The 27,219-nt window shown below is 38.3% G+C and overlaps 1 protein-coding gene and 2 long non-coding RNA genes across 4 annotated transcripts in view; 1 reads left to right on the forward strand and 2 right to left on the reverse strand.

The window, feature by feature from the left end:
• The window catches only part of EEA1 (early endosome antigen 1), a 50,262-nt gene that overhangs the window by 12,375 nt on the left and 10,668 nt on the right, over positions 1–27,219 (forward strand). For both annotated transcript variants that reach the window (XM_081210938.1, XM_081210939.1), the window contains 20 exons: positions 1,010–1,137; positions 1,989–2,043; positions 2,157–2,222; positions 3,470–3,509; positions 4,323–4,436; positions 4,525–4,646; positions 5,427–5,582; positions 8,907–9,023; positions 9,759–10,097; positions 13,935–14,084; positions 15,154–15,273; positions 16,060–16,263; positions 18,261–18,461; positions 19,686–19,799; positions 20,547–20,702; positions 21,752–21,891; positions 23,516–23,846; positions 25,463–25,564; positions 25,986–26,180; positions 26,429–26,611. In XM_081210938.1, the coding sequence (XP_081067064.1) occupies positions 1,010–1,137; positions 1,989–2,043; positions 2,157–2,222; positions 3,470–3,509; positions 4,323–4,436; positions 4,525–4,646; positions 5,427–5,582; positions 8,907–9,023; positions 9,759–10,097; positions 13,935–14,084; positions 15,154–15,273; positions 16,060–16,263; positions 18,261–18,461; positions 19,686–19,799; positions 20,547–20,702; positions 21,752–21,891; positions 23,516–23,846; positions 25,463–25,564; positions 25,986–26,180; positions 26,429–26,611 (3,033 nt within the window). The remainder of the gene's footprint in view (positions 1–1,009; positions 1,138–1,988; positions 2,044–2,156; positions 2,223–3,469; positions 3,510–4,322; positions 4,437–4,524; positions 4,647–5,426; positions 5,583–8,906; positions 9,024–9,758; positions 10,098–13,934; positions 14,085–15,153; positions 15,274–16,059; positions 16,264–18,260; positions 18,462–19,685; positions 19,800–20,546; positions 20,703–21,751; positions 21,892–23,515; positions 23,847–25,462; positions 25,565–25,985; positions 26,181–26,428; positions 26,612–27,219) is intronic.
• Positions 9,025–11,897, reverse strand: LOC308596140. The gene is made up of 2 exons (XR_014012356.1): positions 11,097–11,897; positions 9,025–9,214 (listed from the first exon to the last, which is right to left on the reverse strand). It is a non-coding gene; the product is annotated as an uncharacterized lncRNA (long non-coding RNA).
• LOC308596146 lies at positions 19,451–22,509 on the reverse strand. The gene is made up of 3 exons (XR_014012365.1): positions 22,076–22,509; positions 21,475–21,565; positions 19,451–19,543 (listed from the first exon to the last, which is right to left on the reverse strand). It is a non-coding gene; the product is annotated as an uncharacterized lncRNA (long non-coding RNA).

Below are 27,219 nucleotides of genomic sequence, written 5' to 3' on the forward strand. Positions count from 1 at the left end.
CATGTGTGGCAGTTGCCAATAGGGAGCTGCCTTATACTTTGGACAATGGTCCCTCTTCCATCTCTTCCATCCGTGCTGCCAGGACAAGAACTTCTGCAGCATTTAGTTTCTGCAGATTGCTGGCGTAGCATTATGTATGAACCATAATCGTGATTTAAAATAAACATGTTCATCTTACTCATGTATGCATTAGAGGTCATGGTTTAAAACAGTCATTTGTGGATCTTCGGGTCTCATACTTTAGCAGTGTCCCATGCAACTCCAAAATTTGGCACCCCGCACATCTCGCCGTCCATTCTGCATAATAGTTGCTGCACCCCATGTGGCGACTCCAAGGCCTCGCTCTCAGTGTGACCGAACCCGTTGTGCTTCCCTAAACCCGCCTCTGCTTCAATCCAGGAGTTATGAAGCTGGCTTATTTAGCTAAGCAGTTTAAATCACTGTCTCTGCTTAATATGTAAGGCTAAGCCAAGCGTCTATAAAATGGAAACTAAATGTTCCAGAGGTGTTCCTCCTGGCAATGTGGTAGGGAAGGTGAATGCTCATATAGTTCAGCATTACATAAAAATGCGGCCTAGAGGTAAGTTTCCTTAGCTGTGTTTTGGCACAGTGTCTGAATTGGAGTCTGGAATCTGAATTCTGCAGAAAAATCCTATGGATAAGACGAAGTGTAGACAAACCCAATGACAGAAGTGATATAGGTTTAAAACGTAAGTTAAAAGTGTTCCAAAAGTCAAAGTGGATAAGTATGGCATGTCTGGCATTGAATTAGCAATTATTTGCTTATCATATTCAAAATTACAATTATTGTTTACTACTGCAACTATTGTAGGCACATCCATCTCAATTTATAGTTTTCGTTTGACACATATTTATGAGTGGTTTGAAAACTGTATTGTTGAAATGCAGTTTTCTTGTTTCGTTACAGAATATTCTATATTTAGATAGAATGATGAATTAAAAGTAGTATAAAAAGGGAATACTATTAATCCCCCCCTTTATGTTACAGGGATTTATTTGTCCTCTTTGTATGAAGTCTCATGGATCAGCTGAAGAACTTTTTAAGCACTATGAAGCAGTTCATGAATCTGGTATTGATACAAGCCAAGGAAGAGAAACTAACATGTCTCCAAACAGGTACTAAGCAATACTAAGCAGTAATCATAACGGCATGTTAAGCATGTAGTAATCTGAGCATTGAATAATATATTGAAGCATGTTAATCTGCAGTAGATAAATGGTTCAGTTAAATGAAAGGATGAAGGCTACCAGTGATAGAATCTTCAACAGCTTGCATGCTATTCATTGTAGCAGACAAGGTACAATGGGATTTTCTTGTGTACCGTTTGTAAAAACTTGCTAGGCCTTTGAATTGTTTGTCACTTCTTACGATTTTTCTGTGAATGAACTTTTAGTGTCCAATTTTTAATATTGATTTATTTTTATTATGTTTATTGTTGTTGCTTCAAGACTTTTCTGGAAAGTAACACATAAATAAAATAAGTTGCTGCAGTCGCAAAGATGCTTTTCTCTCTAATATTATATCATTGTTGTAGTAATTATTGACTGTTCTGGTTCCCCTTTTTTTTCTTAAAAGATGTTTTTTTTTTAATATACATTTTTTTCCTTAAAAGATGTTTTCCTAATGCTTCATGTAGAGAAATGACTGCATATGCATTTCAAAACTGGATTGCAGTACTAAGTTTATTTAACTAGGAAGTAAGTCCAGCTAAAGCCAATGTTTAAGTTTGGACTGCATCTTAAGGTACTTATGTTAATAAGTGTAGCATTTCTAAATATGATTGTTAATATGAGGGGGAGCTAATGGATATATGCTTAACTTGTATCTGGAATTTAGAAGACTAACTGAAAGTAGTTTGTTTGAATATTTCTCAGAGAAATAAATGTTATTTAATTTAACTGCAAAAATTTATTTTAACACAAGTTCAAACATTATTTGTCTCCTCTTTAACATGGGATGTTTTCAGAGATGATGTAACACTACTACGGCAAGAAGTTCAAGACTTGCAAGCTTCACTTAAGGTTGGAAGTGTGCATTACTTGTGAATGCAGTTCTTTGTTTAAAATTAAAAAGTGCATTAGAAGATTGCCAAACCTATAAGCTCATAAAATGCTTTTAACTTCCCTTTGCTCAGGAGGAGCGATGGTACTCTGAAGAGCTGAAGAAAGAATTAGAGAAAGTTCAAGGGCAGAGGCAGCAAGTAATTGCTTTAAAAATACTTGAAGCAGGTTTACCACAAGCAGTTTGTTATCATCCTTGAAATGGAAGATTAAAACCTTTTTTGTAAGGCACGTGGCCTGATTCAGTTAGTTCCATAACTCATTTACTGAAGTAGTTTAAGAATATTGCATGTGTGTGTGTGTGTCATTTAATAGATTTATTCAATAGATTTATTTAACCTATATCAATAGTGGGGAACCTGTGGCACTGCAGACACTGTTGAACTTAAATGCCCCTGATGGGGAGTTAAAGGTCCAGCAGCATCTGTAAGTTCACTGGTTCCCCACCCCTGAACTAGTAGTGTCAACAGTATGACCAGCTACAGAGCTTTCATATTCATATTCTGGACCTATTTCCCACCCTCTCTTAAGACTTCTGTCCCTTCCCCTCCCATCTTGTTCTCTTTCCTCCCCATGGCTTCCCTTTCCTCCTACCACCCTTTTCTTCTCTATTGTCTTTTCTCTGCTGATCTTCTCCTTCTAACCCTCTTTAATGCAGTGCCAGTTAAGGAAGAATTGCTTAAAGTGTGCTTTTTTAAAAAAATGCACTCTTAAAACATGTGAAAACCAGATGTGCATGTACTGATCAAAATTAATAGCCCCCCCCCCTAGTTTTACTGGGTGATATCCAGCTATGTCATACTTGGCATTAGGACCATAGAAATCAGTGGACTTAGTTACTTACGTTTATTGATTTCAGTCAGCTTACTCTTGAGTATGAGTATTTGATATCACCTACTGATCCTATCTGCATCTGTCTTCATTTCTCTGGTCGCTTTGCCTCTCTCTCTGGCAGTTTGAGTGCCAGGTGGGATAAGACCGTGGGGGCTTCATTCTGCAGCTCTGTCCTTTGATTGTAGCAGAATGAATGCATAGTAACCCAACAAATGCAACTGCTTTACAATCTTTATTCATTTCTGTGGAGTCCTGTCAAAGTGAATGGAGATAGCATAAAAGCATAGCATTATTTATTGTGCCCTTAGTGTAGTATGTGGACTCATAGAAGCACTTGTATGTACTAAATAATTTGTCTTGGTAACTTACTCAAGTGCAGGATTATTCTTAGTCACAACAACTTGGCATTCTTTTCTCTAGAGGTAACTGTTGAATTTGATCAATGAAATGTGCTGAATTTAATCAGTTCTTAACTTTTGCGACTTAAGTATGTGTGGAACTAAATGGCAATATTTTTAAATACCTCTGAAAATTTTCTTATTTTCTTTTTAAGGAGTCTAAACCTGATGGACTGGAAACTGCTGCATCTACAGGTAACATACTTTTAAAAACACAGTTTTGTGGTGGTTAAAGAAATGTAATTGTAAAGAAAATGTTATTGCATGATTCACATATCTCTTAAAGCATCCCCCCCAATAATGTCTGCTTCAAGAAAGTGACTCAATCAGCTGTAGTGCAAATATTTCAGATTGAAGTGCAGCTGACAAATATTCTAAAATTGTGTTCTCTGCTTTTGTCTAGAGCCATTTCTGTACCTCTAGAAAGTCATGCTGGTTCTATGTTTTAATTAGAGGAAAGGAGATTAATTTTCTTGTAAAAGTGTACATGTTCCTGTAGCTTCTTCCCTTTTAGAACAATTTCTTTTTGCTGCAGCTTGTTATAGTTAATGATTTAATAAACCACATTTGCTACCATGTTAAATAATTGGGAAACCACAATTAACACACAGTTAATTTGATTAATTTGATGATCTATTTGCTCTGGAAATTACTTGTAGTCCTCCACTTTAGCATTTATGTTAAAATAAGCAGGAAATCCTTATAATCTAAGTGAGTAATGTGGGAAAATAAATTTAAATAATAGTGCTCAAGATTGCTGCGAGTAAATGTGAAATATGCCTGTACTTTGTATGAAAATGCAGCATGTCTGCATAGTTGTTTTGCAATATAACTGGGGTTCCTAGAAAATGTACTGATTTCTTTAGGATTTGATTATGTTAAGCATCATTTTTTATTCACATGACAAGATTCTATTTAATGTGAAAAAAATGTTATTTTTATCAGTATAGGGGGCTGTAAAACATTATTCCACTTCTGAGATATTCAATAAACATGCTTTCTTTTTAGAATTAGAATCATTAGAACAGCAGCTAGAAGAGAGTCATGTAGAAAACTTTAATATTAAGCAGATGAAAGACTTATTTGAACAGAAAGCAGCACAGTTGGCCACTGAAATTGTGGGTAAGTGTCCATAATTGTTATGCAACACGATGCTTGTTTCAGTTTAAATTAAATGAATGACCTTTTGTGTGACCTTTCTCTTAACGAGATCTTAAAGCCAAATATGATGAAGAAACAAGCCTTCGACAAGCTGCAGAACAGAAAGTGGCCAGTTTGACACAAGAGCTACAAAAAGAGAGAGGTGTATGCGAAGATTTGAAAACAGAGCTGGTAACTTATTATCATGTGATCATGTTTTACTTGTGCTTTGTCCAAATTGGAAGGGGACGGTTCCAGCTATTGATCGTTTTAACTGCATTTTTTAAACAAGCTGTTATTGTTCATCTTTGACAGTGATTTTTTAATGTTACAAAACAAGGCCCTGATGTAAGAATCTGTTGTCTTGCCCTAAACTAAAAAAAACTAATGAAAGAGGGAAAGAGAAATTGTTGTTAGGAAGTAAGAATTTTGTACTTATTTTTTCCCCTGTTTACTAAATTTATCATGGCTTTTTTTGCCACATTCAAATTTATGTACGTATGCACAATTAATCAACTGCACAGTGCATTTTCTACCCAGGAAACTATTCCTGAGTACAAAAAGTAACTAGATACAAGTTATAACCCACAGCTGTTGCAAGTTTTAACCTTCATATGACTTTGAATTTCTCTGAGCAGCTCCAGTAGATGTAGTTGCACAGTACTGTAGCAACAGGAGTTGAGTGTAAAGACATCCCATGAAGTTAAAACCAACTGTCTGGACCTAAGAAATGAAGGCTGGATTTGCTGTTCTAGAACTGTTCAAATACAGAAATATTGCACACGATGCAGCCACCATGTTGGTTTTAAGCAGATCTAAATCTGGCCAGTGCAGTATAGAATATTTTTTGTGTGCTGTTAATATCCCCGATTGCAGGTGTCAAGTCAGCAAATTTCTGGCAAACCATACTGAAAATATGCTGCCAGTCTGATTTCCATAAGATGTATTTTCCATTCTTTCATTTTTCTAAAGCTTCAGAGGCCCGGGGTGGAAGATGTTGCTGTTTTAAAGAAGGAATTAGTTCAAGTTCAAATGCTGATGGACAAGATGACTTTGGAGCGTGAGAAAGAATCTGAGAAACTGAAAGATGAGTGTAATCATTTGCGAGCAGAATGTTCAACCTCAGAGGTAGAGTATCTAGTAAAAAATATTTCTCATGTAAAAATAAATATTAATCTAGGACTCTTTCTTGAGTTCTTTCTTTACTGTAATTTTTTTTTTAAAACCTTTACTAGAATCTGTTATCATTATCAATTCATATCATCTTTGGAAGCCTGTGTGCATTGCTACTTCCAAGTCAATTCCCATTTCACAATATCATTTTTATTCTCATTATTATATGGTGATATCTCTAGGCAGGGCTTTTTTGTGACAGTACCCACTGGTACAGCGTACTAGCATTTCTCTCTCTCTCCCCCCCCTCTCTTTCTCCCTCCCCTTGGAGCCATTTTCTGCTGGCACCCATGTCACTTTAATAAGTACAGTGGTACCTCGGGTTACATACGCTTCAGGTTACATACTCTGCTAACCCAGAAATAGTGCTTCAGGTTAAGAACTTTGCTTCAGGATAAGAACAGAAATCAGACTCCAGCGGCGTGGCAGCAGCAGGAGGCCCATTAGCTAAAGTGGTGCTTCAGGTTAAGAACAGTTTCAGGTTAAGTACGGACCACTGGTACCTCGGGTTAAGTACTTAATTTGTCCCGGAGGTCCGTTCTTAACCTGAAACTGTTCTTAACCTGAAGAACATCTTTAGCTAAGGGGGCCTCCTGCTGCCGCTGCACTGCCGGAGCCCGATTTCTGTTCTTATCCTGAAGCAAAGTTCTTAACCTGAAGCACTATTTCTGGCTTAGTGGAGTCTGTAACCTGAAGCGTATGTAACTCGAGGTACCACTGTATATGAGTACTAGCACCTCATTTTTTAACCAAAAAAAGTGCTTAAGATTGTGGTGATCAGCTATATGAAAATCTATAAACAAGTTGTCTGTCTAGATTGTTAGTTTTGCATTGATCATATTATTATTCAGTGTTTGTGACATGTTCTTTTTAGTCATCTGTGCTCATCTTCCTCTTGGATTCTAGATACTAAAAATGCTTTTATGGCTTGATTATATAGAGCAATGGTTCCCAATTAGCGAAGTATTGCCCCCCCCCCCCCCGTTTTTCAGAAGCTAAGCCATGCACCCCCTACTTTTGAAAATTTTAATATCTCTTATGGTAGTTTTAGTTATGTGAATGGTGTCACAGACCCCCCTGGGTGGGTTATGTGGACCCCTGGGGTCTGCAGACCACCAGTTGGGAACCACTGATAGAGAGTATGGGTGGGAAACCTGTGGCTTGTCAGATGCTGTTGGACTCAAACTCTCATTGTCTCTTAGCATTGGTCAGGCTGCCAACAGTATCTGGAGGGTAACAGGTTCCTTACCCAAAGAGGACAGCTGTTGATATATAATGAGAAAGCAAAACAAATACTCTTTACTCAAAGAATGTAAACTGTAGTGGGACTGGGTCCCAGAATTAAAAAGGTGCTGCCCACAAAGAGTTATCTAAATACTTGCAACTTAATCTTATATATGTTTACTTGGAAGTATGTCCTAATATGTCCAATGGTAAGTGTGCATAGGTGTTGCAGCCCGATAGTGCAGCTTTCTGTGTTTCTGCTCAGAAGTAAGCCCCATTGAATTCATGGTATTTAACCCCAGAATTGCAGCCTAGCTCTGCTAAAAGTACATCCATGAAATTCATGAAATTTGTGTTTAACGTGGTACTAGCATTTATCACTGCGTTCTTTCACCATTCACCCATCTGTTTTATTTTTTTTTTGCTGCTTTCTCATGGAGGTCTTGGAACTTGAGGTAATACTTTTTAAAACAACAAAAACAAAAATCCCAACCTATCATGTTGAGTTCAGTTCTAAAGATCATTTCAATATCTTGTTACATCAGGTGGGAACTTACTGTGTATGTGTGCAAATCAAAGACATTTCAGTAATGCAAATATTTTAACAATTCAGCAAAATGTTTGGGTAAGTAGATGAACAATGCCACAGAGTGTGATTACAGAGGAAGAAAAACTAAAGGCTGTGGTTATTATGTCACATCTGTTGAAGCGTTGAGGGATGTGGCATGGTTTCCCCCCTTCGGTACCTCATAACCACCCCTGCTTAACTCACCTTTTTTACTTAAATAAAATAAACATGTCCTCCTAAGTTTTAAAAAGTGACTTGGAAATTTGACATAGAACCTCATTTGATATAACATCAGTGGAACAGGAGTCCTATACTCCTAATTATGTCTGAAGGGGGAGAGCAGAACAGCAGTACAGTTGCCGTATCCTGCTGAGTTCAGCCTACGAGTGGAGCATAAAACACACAGCTGGAAAATACAAAAATGGCATAATAAATCACATTATAGCAGCTAATCCTATACATTATGACAGCTTAGATTAGCGTGGCAAGGTCTCTCATGGCCAAGAAGTGTAGCTTTATTTGAATTTATTGGGAACCTCATTGGGTTGAAGAATGGGGTGTTAAGTTATAGAAATAAAAGGGCTAGAGCTTATGCAAAAAGCATAGTAGCTAGGAAGCACTCTACAATCGCTACTGCTTGTCCAAAGACAAGGTGGGGTACCTGACCACTCGCAAAGCTTGTGTTAAAATGTAGACAAACCAATTCCATCTATCACAAGCAGTCTAAACACCTTCAGTCTGTAGATGTACTTGTTTCATAAAACCACAAAAAAGGACCATGGAAAGGGACCAGTTGTCCAAAAGTAACCCTGTCTGTAGCGAATGCTTATACTTTTATGTTATGGAAAGCCAGTAGTTTCATTGCAAGCTACATCCTGGTAGCTGTTTCGTAGCCATAGTACATGTGAGTGCACACACATGCAAAATAGGTTCATACATGCACACACACCTTTCAGGGATCTGAGCTCTGTCACCAAATTCTCTTTCTCGTGTTGATAGTAAACATGTTCCCCCCACCCCCACCCCCGGGACACTCAATATTTTTAACTTTCATTTTTAAAAATAATAACTTATTGTGGTAAAAGAGTAAGGGACCTGCATTTCATACGTAAAAGTTCAACGCTGATTTAGTAATCAGTTAGTAAAACCTTTTGAGCTTTATACCATCATATTGCCCTGTATCCATCTATATCAGATAATTGTGAAAAAAATTGCACACTGCGTCTCCTTTCTGAAAAGTTGTTTTTGGTTACCACAATAAAACGGGAGGGAAAGTTTCCTTCTTATCCTGAAGAAATTGAAAGAAGTGCTACAGGAGCAAAGCATCCTCTTCCAGAGATTCTAGATATAATTAAATATGCTCAGTTTCTTGGTGGTGATCTAAACTAATAAAAACTCAGTTTCATTAGAATACCCTCATGGAACACACACACACAATGAACCAAATATGTGAATTGTTCTTCTACCTTTTTCTTTTTCTTTTTAAGACTACCATAAATCAGTTAAGAGCTGAACTTGCCAAAGGACCACAGGAGGTTGCAGTATATGTACGGGACCTTCAGAAGCTTCAAACTTCTGTTAATGAATTAACACAGAAAAACCAGGTAAGAATCCGAGAGCTATTAACTTTATTTGAGAATGTCAATTGACACCAAACCTAGCATTTTTAAGTGGTCGGCTGAAATTCTCAACGTTGCATCCTTGGAATTTCAGAGGTGTAGAACTCAGTTGATGAAGCTGGCAGAAGTAAAATAATTCAGTGGTACAGGTGCCCCTTGACTTTTTTTCTTTCTTTCTGTTATTAAAAGAACACAACAAGAAAACAGAGACCATGATACTGTCCCTTGGTATTTAAAGAGGAATGCATTTGATTTTGGGGAGAGATAAAAGATAGAAATTAAGAGTTCATACCCATGTCAGCTTTCCCATACTCCCAAGATTTGGAAATACATGGCATTGCTGTGATGTTTACAGACAGGTATAGAGATAGTGAAAAACTGTTTGCTCATGTGGGAGCTGTGTGTGCAGCTACTGGAATTTGTGCCTTGGTGGCAGACCTTTCTTGGGCCGCCACAACCATATAAAATGTTCATCTGTGATGTGGATGTGGCCCTTTTTGCAGCAGCAGCTTCACGTGAGTATTACTCAGCTGTGAGATGCATGTGTTTTAGACTGAATTAGTTGGCCCTCTTACTTGTTACATACTTTGTTTTTTATCTCCTCGTAAACGAACGGTACCGTGATACCAGTCAACGCTTCTTAAGAATTTTAGTTGAGAATAACTTCACAGCATAATGGAGTAACCTATACTTTAATTTTAAATTAATCTAATACTGTAGAGTCTGGCAGAAAAGTTGAAAAAAAGAGAGTTGGGTTATACTCAATTAGAAGAAAGTCTAAATGAAGAATTACTCGGCAAAAAAAATCTGCAAGCAACCCTTAATCAAAAGGACTTGGACTGTCAACAACTTCAGGCAAGGCTGTCTGCATCTGAGGACTCATTACAGAGGTTACAGAAAGAATTGGGTGAAAGGAGAGAAGCAAGTCAGAAACTTAAGGAAGAGTTGTCAGAAGCTGAGACCAAGTACCAGCACCTCAAGGCCGAGTTCAAACAGCTACAACAACAAAGGGAAGAAAAAGAACAGCATGGCCTACAACTTCAAAATGAACTAAATCAGGTAAGATGAATGTTTTTCACACAGAAGAAAATTATATACATATATATATATATTTCAATTTATTGATTTTCATATGTGGATTACAAAATAAAGCATAAATTCACAGCTGAGGTAACCCACATTGGAGGAAAGGGGGGCTTATAGTGGAAGCAAGTTGTGGGGGCTGCTTGTTCTGTGGTGTAAGAGCAGGGCAAGCCTGCCTGTTAGCCATACTGAGACTTTTGCCTTAGACAAAAGGAAGAGGGGAGGGAGCAGACTTGAATGCTCTCACCTGGCCACTCACCTACCCACCCGTTTCCGTTTAGGACTCCAGGAGCACCACTTCTGCTTTGCCATTGCAGCAGAATGGTCAGCAACACTCCTGCACCACATTTTGCCCACGTCAGAATGTCCAGGCAAGGTAGCCTTGAAGATGGCCTGCACTGCTGCTGCTTTGCTAGGCAAATACTGTTCAAAGTTTAACAGCAGTTAATTTTTAAGTGTAGTGAACGGTTTGGGTCACTTCAGCCAAAATGCCACACTCTGTAAGGACCCTACCTTTCCTCAGTAGACTCCGATCCAGCATATCCACTGCTTATTTGCAGATGTGAGAAGAAATAGAGTTGTGTGTCATCAGTATATTGATGACAATACTCTCATAATGTCCGGATGATTCCAATTGGTAGTTTCATATAGATGTTGAACAGCATGGGGGATAAACAAACTCTTGTGGAAGCCCACATTGAAGGCTCTATGGGGCCAGCCCCCAGTCACTGCTGTCTGGCTCTCAGATAGGACTGGAAATAGCACAAAGCAGTGCCACTCCAGGATGAAACTATGGTCATGGATATCAAAAGTTGCTGAGAGATCAAGGAGAATTAACAGGATCAGACACTCCCTGCAACCAAGGCAGTTTCCATGCCCAAACCAGGTCTATTGCATTTCTGTGTAGAGTAGCTGGCTCCAAATTTGCATCCATAAATATAAAGTAGCATATAGGCATTTTATACAAATCTGTACCTTTTTGGTGGTGTGCGAGTTCTTCTTAGGGAGGAAAAAACAACCTCTAACCCACCAGGGAGAAAAGCTTGTTTGCTGTTTTCGATAAGAATCTGTTTTGGTTTTCTAACCAATTGCCTGTAGTAGACCTGTGCTCAAGCTGTGCCTGTTTTTAGTGCAACATACCTCTTGTGGCATGATTGAAGTCTATTGGTTGATAATGTTCTTTGGTGATGTGCCAGAACTGAAGATTCTGACATCCTGTTTGGAATTTAGATTGGAGAACTTGCAGTTGTCTCTGTAGCAACCAAGAGTAAAAGCAACAGCATCTTTAACTGATGAGTTCAACTGGAAATTCATTTCATCATCACAGAGTGTGCTGTAAATTAATAGGATTTGAATAAGATGATTTTCTGTAGGCGAAATACTGGACTGAATAATAAATTTCAAGAAAAAGAAGTGCAGCTCACTGAAATTCTTCTGTGATAGCATCACAAAGAGATGCATTCCACCCAGACTTGAGGTTTCATAATGGAGAATCTTAATATTATCCCTGTAGACCACAAAACATTCCAACATACTTAAAAAATAATATCATACCAGTCTGGAATCCCCAGTACCTTTTGTAATTCTGATTTCAAAAGGCGGAACTAAATATAAAGGCTTCACAGTGTTTCAGGAAGGTTCCAAAGGGAATGTCCTCTGCGAAGACCTCTTTCTAGTTGTTTATCAAACTGTTGACAATATAGTCAAGGTGATACTGCAGGTCAATTTCAGAAGTGTGATCCGGTGTGATGGGAGAGGATGTTCTTGGGACAAATCTGTAAGGCTGTAAATATATTTCTTATGTTTAACCCTTCTTTGTAAAGTGCTTTATAATTCTTAGCTCATTTACTGCTCCCAGAAAATTCATCCATAAACCCAGCATGTTAAAAGACAACCCTGTAAATAATCCCACAAAAACATCTAGCTTGCTGGGGAAAGACAGAAGAGGGACAGAGGCCTCTGTTGGGCCTGGAGGAGGAGACATTCCTCCTTGGACATCCCTTTTGTTTCAATGCTGGGCTCAGGGGATGGATAGAACACACTATCCCATATCTGCCAGCCAATTCAATTGCCTGCAGGCAGATCTTCATTGTTCACGGCTGCCGTCTAGTGCTTAAATACAAGGCTGTTGAAAGATGTAGGATAGCCAGTATACGTTCTAAAGCACAGGTGTGTGTGGCCCCTGTTCATAGGAACATAGTCCTGATAAAATGGCATTTAATAAAAAGAATCAGACAATCTCAAATAAGGTTAGATTTTGCAAGCCTTGATTCTTTAATCTGAGAATGCTTAGCACATGATAGATTGTGTGTGGTTGGCAAGGCCTAATCACTGACAAGTGTGTTCTTCCAGCTGTTTCTAATGGAAGAGAGATAGAAAGGATGTTTGGTCCCCGGGATTTTGTACTTGCCTCAAACTTGAAAGAGTTTGAAAGCAGGGGTAGCCAATGTGGTGCCCTCCAGATGTTATTGGACTCTCATCTTCCATCAGCCACAGCCAGCAGGGTCAATGGGCAGAGATAATCGGGGTTGCAGTCCAACAACATTTGAAGGGCATTATGTTGGCTTCCCTTGTCGTATGGTATGTGCTTCTTTATTGTAGACATCCCTTTTACAGAATCACAGAATTGTATGCTTGCAAGGGACGCCAAGGGTCATCTAGTCCAACCTCCTGCAATGTACTTACGCAGTTCATATGTGCACATACAAAATGTACGTCTGAATAAAAACATAGCCTTCGTATGTGTGTCTTTAAAATATTTGCCATTTATTATCATTACAAATATTTATTACAGAAAAAGAAAATGCATGGAAAAGGTGAATTCACAAAACCAAAGCAAAGAACGAATATGGCCTTATGATCCCCTACTTTTTCATTCCAAAATAGGAAGGTTATCTATATTTCAATTAACTTATTTTCGTATAAATTATTTTCTCTTGCTTTGACACAATAAGTAAAGTTGGAGCTTGTAAGTTAAGTCTCAAATCCCAAAAAATCCACTCTGACAAAGGAGGGTATCCTTAAGTTGAAATTGACATTCCAACTGCTGCTAACAGAATAGTGACCATTTCACTGTCTACCTTAACAACACAGTTCTCTAATTAATGTAAGTTTATATTCAGTGGGTTCTTTAGAATCTCATATACAGTTAATTATTTGATGTTATCCAAGACATGATTCCAGAAATTCTTAGTTTTACAACACTCCCCAAAGATACGTGGGCAATATGCCTAGTGTTCAATACAAATATAAAATTATTTGCAAGGTGTAAAATACCACCAATACAAAGTTATAGTGATTTTATTTTAAATTAATTGCTATTATACTTTGTTCATTCTGTGCCCAATCCATTTCCAAGCTCTTTGTGGTATGTTGGTTCCCATTTTTTCTGATTCCCTTTCTCTTTTTTAGATAAAGTTTGAGAAGTAGTCTATAGGTGTTACCCACCTTTACTTTGTGTACTTTAACCCAGCACAGATAAAACAGTTATCAAAATCTAATCAATTGCTGCTTATATATGCAGAATATACAAAATGAACAAGTAAATAAAAACATGCCATGGAACTGACCCCATCCTTTAGGTGAGGTATCCTTGAAAGGAAATGATTTGAGTCCCTCCCACCTAACAAATATTGCCAAAGCAGTGCCTTTTTAAGTGCAGTTCCCAATCCAGTGATGTGAACCATATACATGTTACCCACTGCATGATGTGTTGATAGAGTTTGCATGCGAGTATAGCAGATTAAAAGATAAAGTGCCAAGTGTCTGCCAAACATTTTCTTTGAGAATAATGAGACCAGTTTCTCCCTCCAGTTGCACAATAAACTTCTGGAGACAGAGCATCAGCTTGGGGAAGCACATGGCCGGCTAAAAGAGCAGAGACAACTGTCAAGTGAAAAGCTGATGGACAAGGAACAGCAGGTGGCTGACCTTCAGCTAAAACATTCGCGGGCTGAGGAGCAGGTAGGAATTATAAGCAACATGCAATTCTTGATTAGCTTTTAAATTAGGTTCCATAGTAGGTATCTGGAATATCCTTTATCATATTGTTGGAACTTTAATAAAGTAGAAGCCAGTACTCTATAAATGTGCAAGTTGCTTTGACAAATTGATCCAGAGAAGACTCTGAAGTCTCTTGACCACTTACAGTTTGCAAAAAAATAGTAAGGACACAAATTATTAATCAATACTAAAATAAAGGAGGACGGGAAGTCAGAATTGAACTGGCCACTGCAAAGAGGGTGAACAGGCACTGATCGTCTTCACAAGACTCTGTGAGATGATCTCTCTCTGGAATTTGTGGAACAAGCTGTGGCTCAACATTCTCTTGAACTGAGATCAGTAGCCCATCCTGCATGCTGCCAACAGTCTCTTCCCTCTGCTCCCCTTCCAGTACTTCTTTGGGATATCCTGTGTGCTTCAGTTGTAGCTACACTGGGGTGGGGGGGATCCGAATGGTTTCAGTCTTAGCTAAAGAACTGTGCCTTCTAAAATCCCTTATTCTGTTCCCTCTCCTCTCTCTCCAATCTGAAGACATACAAAGTAGGTAAGGTGATATATTTTTAATGGATCAAAGTATTGGTCCGCCTTGATTAAACAAGAGGTCTTTATTATTTACTTCCCCCTCAAGATTTATCCTGGGGTTAAGGCAGTGGTCACTATCTGGCTTTAACCAAACCTATGAAGATTATTGTTACTGTTATCTAAGGCACAGCATGCAAAATTCTAATTATGTCAAAATTCTTATTAATGAAACAGAAGCCATTCTCTTTTTTTCACATGCAACTTTCCAGATGTAAAGCACCATGACACTTTTATTGTACTTTGGCACCTGTTGGTATAGAAAAATTATTCCTTGGTGAAATACTGATACTTCATTTTGTCTAGTACAAACCTAATACATGTCTTCTAAACTAATTTAAAAGGTATCTATTGTAAACTGCTTCAGTATTAGACAAAATGATAAAAGCTATTAAACTACTGAATTGTGCTTATCAGTTTTCAGTCAACAGTCTGTGACTATTTTTCTAAGCTAAAGGAGAAAGCAGCAAATGCAACTGAATTGCAGCATCAGTTAGATAAAATGAAACAGCAGCACCAGGAGCAACAGAATCTTCAGCAAAGCACGACAGCAAAGCTGCGAGAAGCCCAGGTAAGAGAGCTCATGCTACTAGGAAAAAAGATATCAATTTCCTCTGATGCACCAGGTGAGCCCACTACAAAAAAACAAGGATTTGACTCCTGTCATTTATTCATGCTTCAGTGACTTTTACATTGGATTAATGACACCCCAGTTTAAAAAAGCAATACAGCTGATGGACTGAAAACCTCAACTGGTTCAGAGTTTTGATGTTGATCTGCTCATGGTATAATGGTATGTCAACCATATAAAATCTGTGCTGAAGTTATCTTCATTGGCTGCTAGATTTTTGAGGCCCAATCCAAGCTCTGGGTCTTAACTTTTAAATCCATAAATGACGTGGGTCCTGTGTATCTCAGGGAGTAGCAGATCTTCCAGTGAGGCCCTGTTCGAGGTGTCATCAGTTGTGGACATCTGGTTGTCCTTAGCTAGCAGTCCTTTTCAGGGAAGGGCTGCTTTTTTGAACTTCACCTCTTTGTAGCTTTGACAGTTTTTGAGCGCAGGGACTGAAAACTTGTCCCTTTTTGGGGGGTGGGGTGGTCAGGTATTAGATTCAGTAAATTCTGTTTTGTGTTTTGCTCATTTTGAAACTGTTTTGATTGTCCTTCTATTGTTGCTCTCTGGTTAGGTTTGTTGCCTGTTACATTTTTTTTTAGACTTTAATCATTTTAATATGTTCTTACTGTAAACTGTGCCAGGAGCCATTATGGTTAAAAGGCAATATCAAAATACAGAAAATAAATAGATAGAAATGTGTTATACTTAATTGAACTCTTTTATTCTCCTGCCACCCGCAAGAATGATTTGGAGCAAGTTCTACGTCAGATTGGGGATAAGGATCAAAAAATCCAAAATCTTGAAGCCCTGCTGCAAAAGAGTAAGGAGAATATCACCCTGTTGGAAAAGGAAAGGGAGGATTTGTATGCCAAAATTCAAGCTGGTGAAGGAGAAACCGCTGTTCTTAACCAGCTACAAGAAAAGAACCACACTTTGCAAGAACAGGTAAGATTTCTAAGGTAGAATTCTGGGTTCGTTTAAAAAGAGCTGTTGGTTTTCTGTTCAATTCACAAAGTGTGTCATGACTGAAATAGTAAAAATACCGTATTTTTCATCCTATAGGATGCACCGGCCCATAGGACGCACCTAGGTTTTTTGGGGGGAAATGAAGGAATTTCCCCCCCTTTATTCCCCCCCCCCAAACCAGGTCGGGGAATCCAAACCAGGTCGGGGAACAGCGGGATGGCGGCGCTGCGCCTCCCCGCTGTCCCCCAAGCTTGTGGGGCTGCCCGATGTCTGCCCGAAGTGTGGGGCGTTCTGCTTCAGCGCTCCTCACGCTCCGTGCAGCAGGCTGCTATCCGCAGCCTAGGGAGCCCTGCGGGAACTCCCGCAGGGCTCCCTAGGCTGCAGATGTCTGCCCGAAGCGCGGGGCGCTCTGCTTCAGCGCGCTCCGTGCAGGAGGCTGCGGATGTCTGCCCAAAGCGTGGGGTGCTCTGCTTCAGCGCGCCCCGCGCTCTGTGCAGGAGGCTGCTATCCGCAGCCTAGGGAGCCCTGCGGGAACTCCTGCAGGCTCCCCAGGCTTGCTGATAGCTTCCTGAAGCCTGGAGAGCGAAAGGGGTTGGTGTGCACCGACCCCTCTCACTCTCCAAGCTTCAGTGAAAGCCTGCATTCGCCCCATAGGACGCACACAGATTTCCCCTTCATTTTTGGAGGGGAAAAAGTGCGTCCTATAGGGCGAAAAATACGGTAAATAGAAAGAATACTGTTTAGGCATTTAAAAGATCAGACTCTTGTTTTTTTCCTTATAAATTTGTTATTTTAATACTCTTGAATATGTGAAAAATTGTTCAGTACATACAATGATATGTTATTAGCCCTACCCATACTATAGAGTGCCTATACCCATCTTGCTGATATTTTGTAGTTTAAACAAATTATTTTCACATTGGATGTGATAATCTGATTCAGAGTTAGATGTTGCTTTCCCCCTCTAGTGTATATATAAGATAAATACTTGAGTATGTTGTTTGTGGATACACTGATACAATCTGTTCCCATACTGCTACACCAGTATACCCTAGCCAAATTAGCATAACATTGTCAGAGTCCCGTGCTCCCGTAGCAGCAAAGTAGAAAGCAAAATAATGTCAGTAGAAATAAGAGAGAACCTAGCAACACTGAAGGCCACTCCTTATAGCATTCATGCAATAACACTGCCCTGATTGTGCTTCCTGAAGATGCCCCCAGATTAGTTATGCATGGAAGGCATCAGTCAAAGTCTGGGGAAAGCTAAATGACACCATTTAACAATACCATTATATCACCCACCTTGGTTCACATCCCTGAAGGCATAGTGCAAAACAGGAAGAGATGCCAACACCTTCTTTAGTACAGATCCCCACGGTACGTGTAGAAAGGTGGCAATTGATATATGCCATCAGGAGCTTCAGGTGTCTCTGTAGGCAAAGGCTTGAAACCCTCAGCAGCCCAAACAGTGGATGGTAGGCCATAATCCACAAATATTTTGTCAGGGAGGGAGAAGGAAGATTATTCTTGCTGCAGCAGTCGACCAGTTTCATATTCTTGTTAACTCAAGAACTCCATGGAGAGCCAAAGTGTGGCAGACCTCTAGGGAGAAGAGCCAATGTATGGTGTGTATATAAAATGACTTTCTTTGTAGGAATCAACTGAAAGTTGAGCTTCCACCAAGAGCTCAAAAAGAGCTTAATAGGAGGGCTATAATCAGATAGACCCTTCTGAGTCAACTTCCTTACCCCTTACCCTTTTGATGCTTAAATTTTATAAATTGGTTTTGCAGCACAACTTTAATTTGCATTTGATTCTAGTAATAACAGGGTAAACGTGTGAAGTCTATAGTAGTGCTTATCCTACTAAAATTATAAAAGAAAGGCCAACGGTCAGTGTTGGTCTTCATATTATAGAGTAGACAATATATTTTTGTAAGTTTCCCTGTTCTGATTATCCTTTTGTTTTCTTTATAGGTTACTCAGCTGACGGAAAAACTGAAAAACCAGTCAGAAAGTCATAAACAGGCCCTAGAGAATTTGCATGAGCAAGTGCAGGAGCAGAAAGCGCACCTAAGAGCCTCTCAAGACCGCGTTCTCTCCTTAGAGGCAACTATAAGTGAACTGAATACTCAGCTAAGTGAAAGCAAAGAAAAAGTAATACAACTTGATTTGCAGGTAATTTAATTTTATGCTGCGTGCGAATCAAAATATATGAGGGGCAGGGATACTAGTTTAATTTCAGTAAGCCTGGTGACAGCAATCTATCTTGATCACCTTCAGAAATTTGCTTCTATAATTCCCTGAAATTAAACCAGTATCTATGCAAACATCACTATTTTTTTTTTTAAAGTTTGTAACTGTGTAACTTGCATGCTGCAGTTGTTTGCTCTTCATCAGTTAAACTACAGTTGGCACGATTATTTGAGAGATGCTATGTGCTTTAAATATATGGCATGGATGTGACCTTAGTGCTAATCAGAATTTAATTCAAATAGCTTTTGAGCTCTGATTTGCTCATCCAGCTGTTCCTACCTTTTCCTCTTTCCTCACCTGTGCATTGCCACTGCCCACCTTTTGGTTTGCACCTTGCTGCAACGTTTTGTCAGTTTGTTTTGGAAGCTCTTTTCGTTTAAAAGATCTCTCAAAGCAAATATTTTCACGTTTATGGATGACAGGAGCTAGCTTGGGGCTATCAGTTCTGCTATAGTTAACGAAGCAAAGATTTGCATGAACAGCAAGCGTAGTTGACTTGAATCTGGTGATATTGCTGAACCATGTAATTTACCTGCAAATTACATTTGCATTTGAACATCAAGGCAGGTTGGAGGAAGTATTATTATTGTCTCTTTATTGTCTTGCTATATGCTAAAGAGGGTTAGAAAACATAGAACCAGAGTAATAAAAGACTTTGCTTTATGTTATTGGCTTTGTGGGTTAGAAGCTCCCTAGAGTTTGGTTAGTTCTATGGGCTTCTTTTTTGCACCAGCCCCTGGAACTGTAAAAATGCTATACTGGAGGAATGTTGGTTTAGCTCTGTTTTGAATTGAAAATAGGCTTAGCAAAGAATATATGAAATTTTAAATCATTTCTATGTTAAAAGTCAGTTTAAAACTCAGAAAAACTAAGGTACGTTTGGAAAGTTCTTCAAAAATACTCACAACTGGCAACCCATTTTTGGAATTGAACTGGTGAATTGTGGCTTTTCCCTGAATTGCTGAACAGTTGAATTGCTGTGATGAATTCTGTTTCAGTGGCATCTTTTGGAAGAATAATTGATTTAATTGGTATCAGAATACTTAGTAAACCGCTTACCTCAGGAAAATAAAAGTAGTTTAAAGAAACTGCAGTTGTTGTAATATTAGTGATTGACACTGAAGCACTTGCTTAATTCTCTGTCAGGTAAAAGCAAAGACTGAATTGCTTCTATCAGCAGAAGCAGCAAAAGCTGCTCAAAGAGCAGATCTCCAGAATCACTTGGACACTGCCCAGAATGCATTACAAGATAAACAGCAGGTGAGAGAAACAACAAGGTCGTGTAAAATGCCTTCATGATTAACAATGATAATCTGATATGCTTAAAACCAGATCACTTGGGGAAATCTTGTATATAATAATATAACTCTGTGATGACCTCTATGGTTGAAATTGTTAAAAGAATATTGTTAAGCTATTTTTTTTTAATGAAGTATGAAGGGAGATGCATACATGACTTACTACAATAGTGAATGAACTGTAGTGGAAGAAAATGGGTCAGATTTGACTCGATTCACCCAACTTTTTAGGATTGTCTGAAGCCAATGTGGGAATGTCAATCAGCTAATGAATGAATGAGTGGGTGGGTGTAAAATTCAGAAATTAATACTTCTTTTTTATTTGTTTGTTGTATTTATATATCTATCCCATAATGGAGTTCTCTGGGTGGCTCATGAAGAAAATTAAGCAGTTCTTTGGGTCCTAGCCCATATTTTTCAGCTGGGAATGAATTTTCCTTGATGCATATTGGCATAATGAAACAATTTATGGCCTCTTAAACTTGAAGGAGGGGTATTCTTTTTGTATGCATTTTTGTGTTTTTATATTGTAAACTGCTCTGTGATTTTTGGATGAAGGGCAGTATGGAAATTTTAATAATAATAATTAATACTTTAAAAATGAATTAGCTAAGGCCTTTCAGCTGCAAAGTAATTTTTTTTGCTGTTAAACATGTGTGACAGTTATGGGGATTCTCTAAAAATTACCCTTTTCAATGTTTATTAAAAGGAGCTAAATAAGGTCAGTACACAGTTGGATCAGGTTACTGCTAAGCTGCATGACAAACAAGAATTCTGTACTCAGCTGGAAGCCAATCTTAAAGAGTACAAAGAAAAGCATCTTCATTTAGAGCAGAAAAATGAAGAACTGGAAGGTCAGCATAAGGTTAGCATCTAGGAACCTTTTTATTATTATTATTTGTTCATATACTGCATATATGAAACGTGCATTATCAACATTGGCAAAGTGAGGATGGTATGAGTGGAGAATTGCTCTGAAGGTAGGATCAACTTTTTATTCACCTGATTCAGTGGCCACCAAATGTAGAACAAAGAAAAAGAAAAGGAAGGAGAAAAAGAAAAGAAAAGGTCTCCAAATTGTAAGGGATGTGGGGGGGAAATGAAGGTTTCCTAAAAATGCTATGGCACAGAAGCCAATGAGAAGCACTGCTTCAGTAATGTACTTGCCTTTACAACAGTAAAGAAATAGTGTTTGGAGGTTATTTGACGTTTGACTGCCTCTTTGAAAGCGAAGTTTTAAAAGCAGCACTTTTAATAGCAATTGCCAGTTCACATTTAATCACAAAATTTGTGTAAGCTTCGCTGAAATATGGGTGTGTGGAACAACATCCGTCAAACTAAAAACACGATCTCTTTTCAGAGCAAATGGACAGAAGGGGGAGGGGGAATATTTTTCAGAAGTAGCATTTTGGGTGTAACTTCATTATTATTATTATTATTATTCATTGAGTTCCACAGCTGGACTGTCAGTGTGGGTGAGGCATATTTGATTCCTAAACATCACATAGCAGAGATGATATCCTGCTCTGCAGTGTGTTTTAGTGGGTGAGACTGAGGTGTTGATCAAAGTCAAGTTCAGGTTTAAGCAGGATATGTTGCTTAAGGATAAATATTTGGATTGTATGTAAGGATCTTACCCAAGTAATCTCAAAAGTGGCCATTTCTTTGAATATTTGTGGTCTTCTTCATAAATGTGGGGAAAGGTTTTGAATTTGTTTCTATCTGTTACTGGGGGAATTAAAGAAAAGAAACCATGCTGTTAAACTATCATGTATATATTCTATACAAGATAACAAGTCTTGCCCTCTGCTTACTTAGAAGAATGGGAATTCATTTTATTTTTAAAAAAACTTCTTAAAATTGTGGCAGTTTATTTTGTGAAAATTGTTAACTTTCTGAAATCTTCCATTTCAGAAACTTGAATCTGACATTCTTGAAGTCATGGGAAGTAAGGAAAAGGCACTTCAGGAGCTCCAGGAGCAAAGGCAACAATGCACAGACTTAAGTCTGAAGGCTGCAGAACTGACCAAACAACTAGACAGAGAAAGAGAAATGTATGCTAAATATCTTAAAACATGCTATGTTCCAACTCTGGATTGAAGTGTTATGGGTAACCCAAGCATTTTTGTTGCAGAATGCTTCTTTTCTTCCCTCACCCCCACCTTGGGATTATAGCAGGGTTGGAAATTTAACTGCAGAAAGCTAGAAACGGCACACATTTTTGCTCCCTTAACTTACATGCCCTTCATTTTAGCAGGAAATATTTCTCCCTCCTTCTGCTGCCAGCTGCCTGTACACCTAACTGTATGCTTTGCTCATCTGATCAAGATGCATTATGGTGTCTCTGATTTTCATACTTGAGCCATTGGTTTCCTTATGCCACAGTTACTTAGACACATCACAGTAGCACATGTCCTTCCAGTGATGGTCAGTGATGGTCCAGTGAACCATACCATTGGCCTACCGAGTTCCGTTTTGCCTATTCTGATTGGCAGAGACTCTCCAAGGCCTCAGACATGTCTTTGTCAGCGCTTCTACCAAAAATCATTTTATAAGATGCCATGAATTGATCCTAGGCATTTACCGCATTTTTCGCTCTATAGGACGCACTTTCCCCCCTCCAAAAATGAAGGGGAAATGTGTGTGCGTCCTATGGAGCGAATGCAGGCTTTCGCTGAAGCCTGGAGAGCGAGAGGGGTTGGTGCGCACCGACCCCTCTCGCTCTCCAGGCTTCAGGCAGCTATCCGCAAGCCTTCGGAGCGCTCTGAGTTGGTGCTGCGCTCCCCGGGCTTCAGGCAGCTATCTGCAAGCTCTTTGGGGCTGGGGGGGAATAATATTTTTTTTCTTTATTTCCCCCCTAAAAAACTAGGTTCGCCCTATCGTCCGGTGCGCCCTATGGAGCGAAAAATTCGGTATATGTGCAAAACACATGCTCTGCTCCTGAGCTGTCCTCTCCACAAGTGCAGTGCAGGGATTTGTTATTGGTTTGTCCTCATCAGATCATTCAGATCTATTGATATGTCAATGATAAACTGCTTTCACTATTTGTACCAAGTTTTATGAATAAATTGTTTTGAATAAGCAGCAAGAATACAAATAAGATTAGTTGAAATTTACACAACTGACCAAGCAGACCTGCATTTTATTACTTATCTATTTATGAATTTCCTTTTACGTGTTTCTCAATATACCACAAAACAGCTAAAAATAGTTTTAAAAGCAGTACAAAAAGCAACTTCACCTTAAAGACAATAAAAAATGGGCACATAAGGGAGATTTTTTTTTAATCCAACTGGAAAAGCTTATTGAAACAAAAATGTCTTGAATTGTTTATGAAAAGTTCAGATAGCGAGCCTCGATAATATCTCATCAGGACGACTGTTCCACAAAACGGGGGCAGTGTTATGGAAGAGTTTACGTATTTCTAAATGGAAAAGAGTTGAATCTAAATGGCTCTTCATTCTAGAATTTGCATTTCAACTCACAATATATAGTTTATTGGTGCTGCCAGCATATCATTTAGCTATCAGGAGATGAAAAGAAAGCTTAAAACATTAGTTATTTAAGGGGATAACACATGTGACCCACTTGTTATATTTTATGTGTGAATGTTGGCTTACGCTGCAGTTTAGTATTGAACTATTTTTGAGTTTTATTCCCCCCCCCCCTTCTCTACAGAATATCTAGTACCAAATTAGATCTACAAAAGAAATGTGATAGCCTGGAAGAAGCGAACAAGCAGATATTGAAGCAAGAAGAAGAAAATGGAAGACTGAAATTGGATATTGAGAAATTACATCAAGATTCAGACAGACGTCACAAGGAACTGGATGGAAGGCTGCAAGCGGTGACAGAGGATTTGCAGAAGATGAAGTTGGAAAAAGATACTCTATTAAAGGAACTTGAAGTTATCAAAGACAAACTGTCAAAAAGCACTGAATCTTTGAAAGAAGCAAAAGATGAATTGGAAAAAGAGAAACAGAAAGGAAAGGCAGCAGTGGCAGAAATAGTGAGTCATGAATTTTTAAACAAATAGAGATTTCCTGTGCGACTGATTTGTGCATCTATGAATACTAGCTGTGCTTTGCTACTTGCTGTGAGATTTTAGGGCAGTATGCCAGGACTGGTGAAGCTGACAATGGGAAATTAATACTCTCAAGTATACTAAATTGAGCTTTTCACTAATTAAGTGTATTATCTTGCCTGCACGTGTGTGGTTCTTTTGGGCACTGGCTGAATTAGATGTCCGTCTGCTGTGATTAATTTTTGAATGGAATTGGAAAGAATTGGGAGAGGTAATGAAACAGGTTTGTTTGATGTGGTTTGTGGAAGAAATGCAACTAAAAGTGCATGAAATATCTGTGTGTGTGTTTTTGGCAATGGGGAGAACCCAGTTAATTAAGGAACACTGTCATAACTTTAAAAAGATGCCCATATGTTTTCCTGAACATGATATAGAATTCCTTATGTTGTATTACATATAAACAGATATTACAGTAACAATTGTCACTCTTTTGTGGGTGTTTTGAGGCCTTTTAGAAAGGCAGGTGACCCTAGTACCCTGTTGGAGATGAGCGGCAGGAAAATTGTTGTTATGAATATGATGACTAAAATTGCTGGTTTTGAGGGGGGAAAGTAATATCAGCTAGAAGAAATTATAAACAATATGATATCAGCTGGTGTAGGGCAGTATGACCCATGCCTTAAAAAATAAAACCACATCTATTTTGAAAGATGATATTATCCATGTATTTCCTCTCTTATCTGATTTCTATGTAGGCCAACATTAGAGTACAATAGTAATATACATTTGATGAAATTTCTGTTTTTGAAAGCGTATAGAATCTTTTCCCTCAGAATTTCATTTTCTTTTTTTATGATGACAATATATATTCTCTTAGTGTGATGCATTCTAAAACATTTAATATGTGTAAATTAAATATTTTTCCTTATTTTATACCAGTTATACACAAAACTTTTATTTAATGCTGCAAAGATTTCAAATCTATGCAGAGGTGCTGTATTAGGATTTTTTTTACCCTAAAAATTATATGATTCAGTGCTTTGGTTTTAACAATAAAAGAATCCTTGAAATTAGTTGAGTTCTTATTTTTAAAAAGGTTTCCCTTCCTCCCCCTGATTACTGTTGTTAAAGTTTGTTTCCAAAAACTTAATTTTCACTCATCAGTTAAATGTAAAAGTATGAAAAGGCTTACAGTACACGTCTGTACATTTCTACTCACAAGATGGCAGCTTTGGCTTTTAACATAACTGGTTTTGTTACTGACCTTTATGATGAACAGTGTTTAATGAAAACGGTCCATTGTGAAAAGAGAAAAGTTCTCATTATTAGTGCTGTAGATTATTACCTTTGTTACTTTCATAACCAACCTTGTGGTGCCAGGTTCTGATCTACACAGTATCTCTATCTATCATCTATCTATCTGTCTTCACTATTTATTTATTATACTCAGTTTCTTTGAAACTGTCCACTGTTTTCTACTGAATGGGATTTTAAAAGCTGTTAGAATTCATTGCTGAAACTTCCCAATTTTTTTTCAAAAAAAGAGAAAGGTCTATATTTTGGAAATTTTATGAGCTCACCAGTCGTTCCTTTTCACACAGGAGAAATCTTGTCAAGAAGCTAGACATCAACTCCAGCTTCAGTCGGAATCTATAGCTAAAGAGCAGAATGAACTGAAAAACTCCCTGGAAAAGCAAGAAGGGGTAATGCTGACTTTTTGACCACAAGCATGTGAAATCAGCAATTGCTTTATCAAATAGTTTTTGCTAGAATTACACCCAGAAAGAGAAAGACAGATTCTAACTTTCCACAAGACTATACCCAAAACAGATTTCACTTAATAAAACTGTGGACGGTCGCTCCAAGATTAAATAGCTGTTGTGTTCATGTTCATGTGTTAACTCAGAAAAGTATGAGCACGGACCTAGGAATGTTGCAATATTCTATTTCTACAACCCAATTCATAAAGTGGGTTTTAAAAAAATGCTCAGTTTCGCTCAGATGATGGATAATGACATAGCAGTGTCCCCTCCAAGGCATAATGTTAAAAGCAGCAGCACGAAAATAATACCACATATGGTAAAGATAATACACAGTACTGTTCTGCTTTTCTTCTCTATGTAGATCTCCAAGCAGCTGGCAACAGAGCTTGATTCAGCACGTGCGCAAGTCCTGCAGATTCAAAGTGTCCTGAAAGAAAAAGAAAAGAACGAACAGCAGTTGCAGTTAAAGGTGAAAGAACTGAAGGAATCTTTTGACCAGAAGAAAAAGCAAAATGAAACACAGCAAGCTGAATTGAAATCAGCTCTCTTAGAAAAGGTAAGAGCCCACAGCATACAAAGAGGGTTTGCTACCAGTTTGGATTGATCTGAACATGATCTGAATAAATTTAACAAAATTAAATAAACCATAGGTATTTATTTCATCGGGACAAGTATTGTAAAGTACTCTGTAAACTGAACAGCGAAAATATTAGCAATAACGCAAGTAGAAAATGTTCATACTTGTATGTTTCCATGTTACTCTTTTATTATGTATAAAGCAAACTCTTCTCGTGTGTGTGTTAGGCAGAACTGGAGAATAAACTGCAGCAGCAGATAACATTGTCAGCACAAGAGCTTACGGCGGAGAGGGAAAAGATAGCAGAGCTACAGAAGACACATAAAAAGACCCAAGAGAACATGGAAAAACTTCAGTTGGATTTTTATGGCAAAGAATCTGAGCTCTTGGCTACACGACAAGATCTTCAGGTACATTACATCACTTTTAAGGCATCTTTTCCCACTGTGTGCAGTGTATTGTTCCTGTGCCTTTTAAATTGGCAATTAGAGGATACAAGTGGAATTGGCAGCAAAATACTGCAGTGTGGAATGCTCCTGTTCTCTCTTCCAATTTCTCTTTTTTGGAAAAAAAATGTTAGTGTCTAAGGTGTATACACTGCAAAACATTTGTAAGGAAACAAGAAAGACCTTGATAAAGTGCCTGTTATAGTGCTAACTTTGAGGGTAAAAAAACCTATAAATACAGAGTTGTCTGAACTATGATAATGGCACCCTCTGCTGGAATATTTGGGAGAAATACTTCTGATTTGTGTTTTTTTCATTTTCCTTATAACTAAAGCTATAGCAGGATTTTTAAATTAAACTTGCTTTATACTTAAGTCCTCTAGCCACCGTATATGTAATCCTGAACACAACTAATGGAAAGAATTATAACCAACAGCAGCAGAAGTATCATCCTCTAACAATATTACATATTTAAAGTTTTTTTGTATTATGCTGGACATTTATGGCTTTTGTTTTGCATTCATTGAGAGTTAGCCCGCTTTGATCATTAAAGCAGTAAATGCTCATTTCAA

Source organism: Podarcis bocagei (assembly GCF_964188305.1).
Source record: "Podarcis bocagei genome assembly, chromosome: 10".
Taxonomy (NCBI): Eukaryota; Metazoa; Chordata; class Lepidosauria; order Squamata; family Lacertidae; genus Podarcis; species Podarcis bocagei.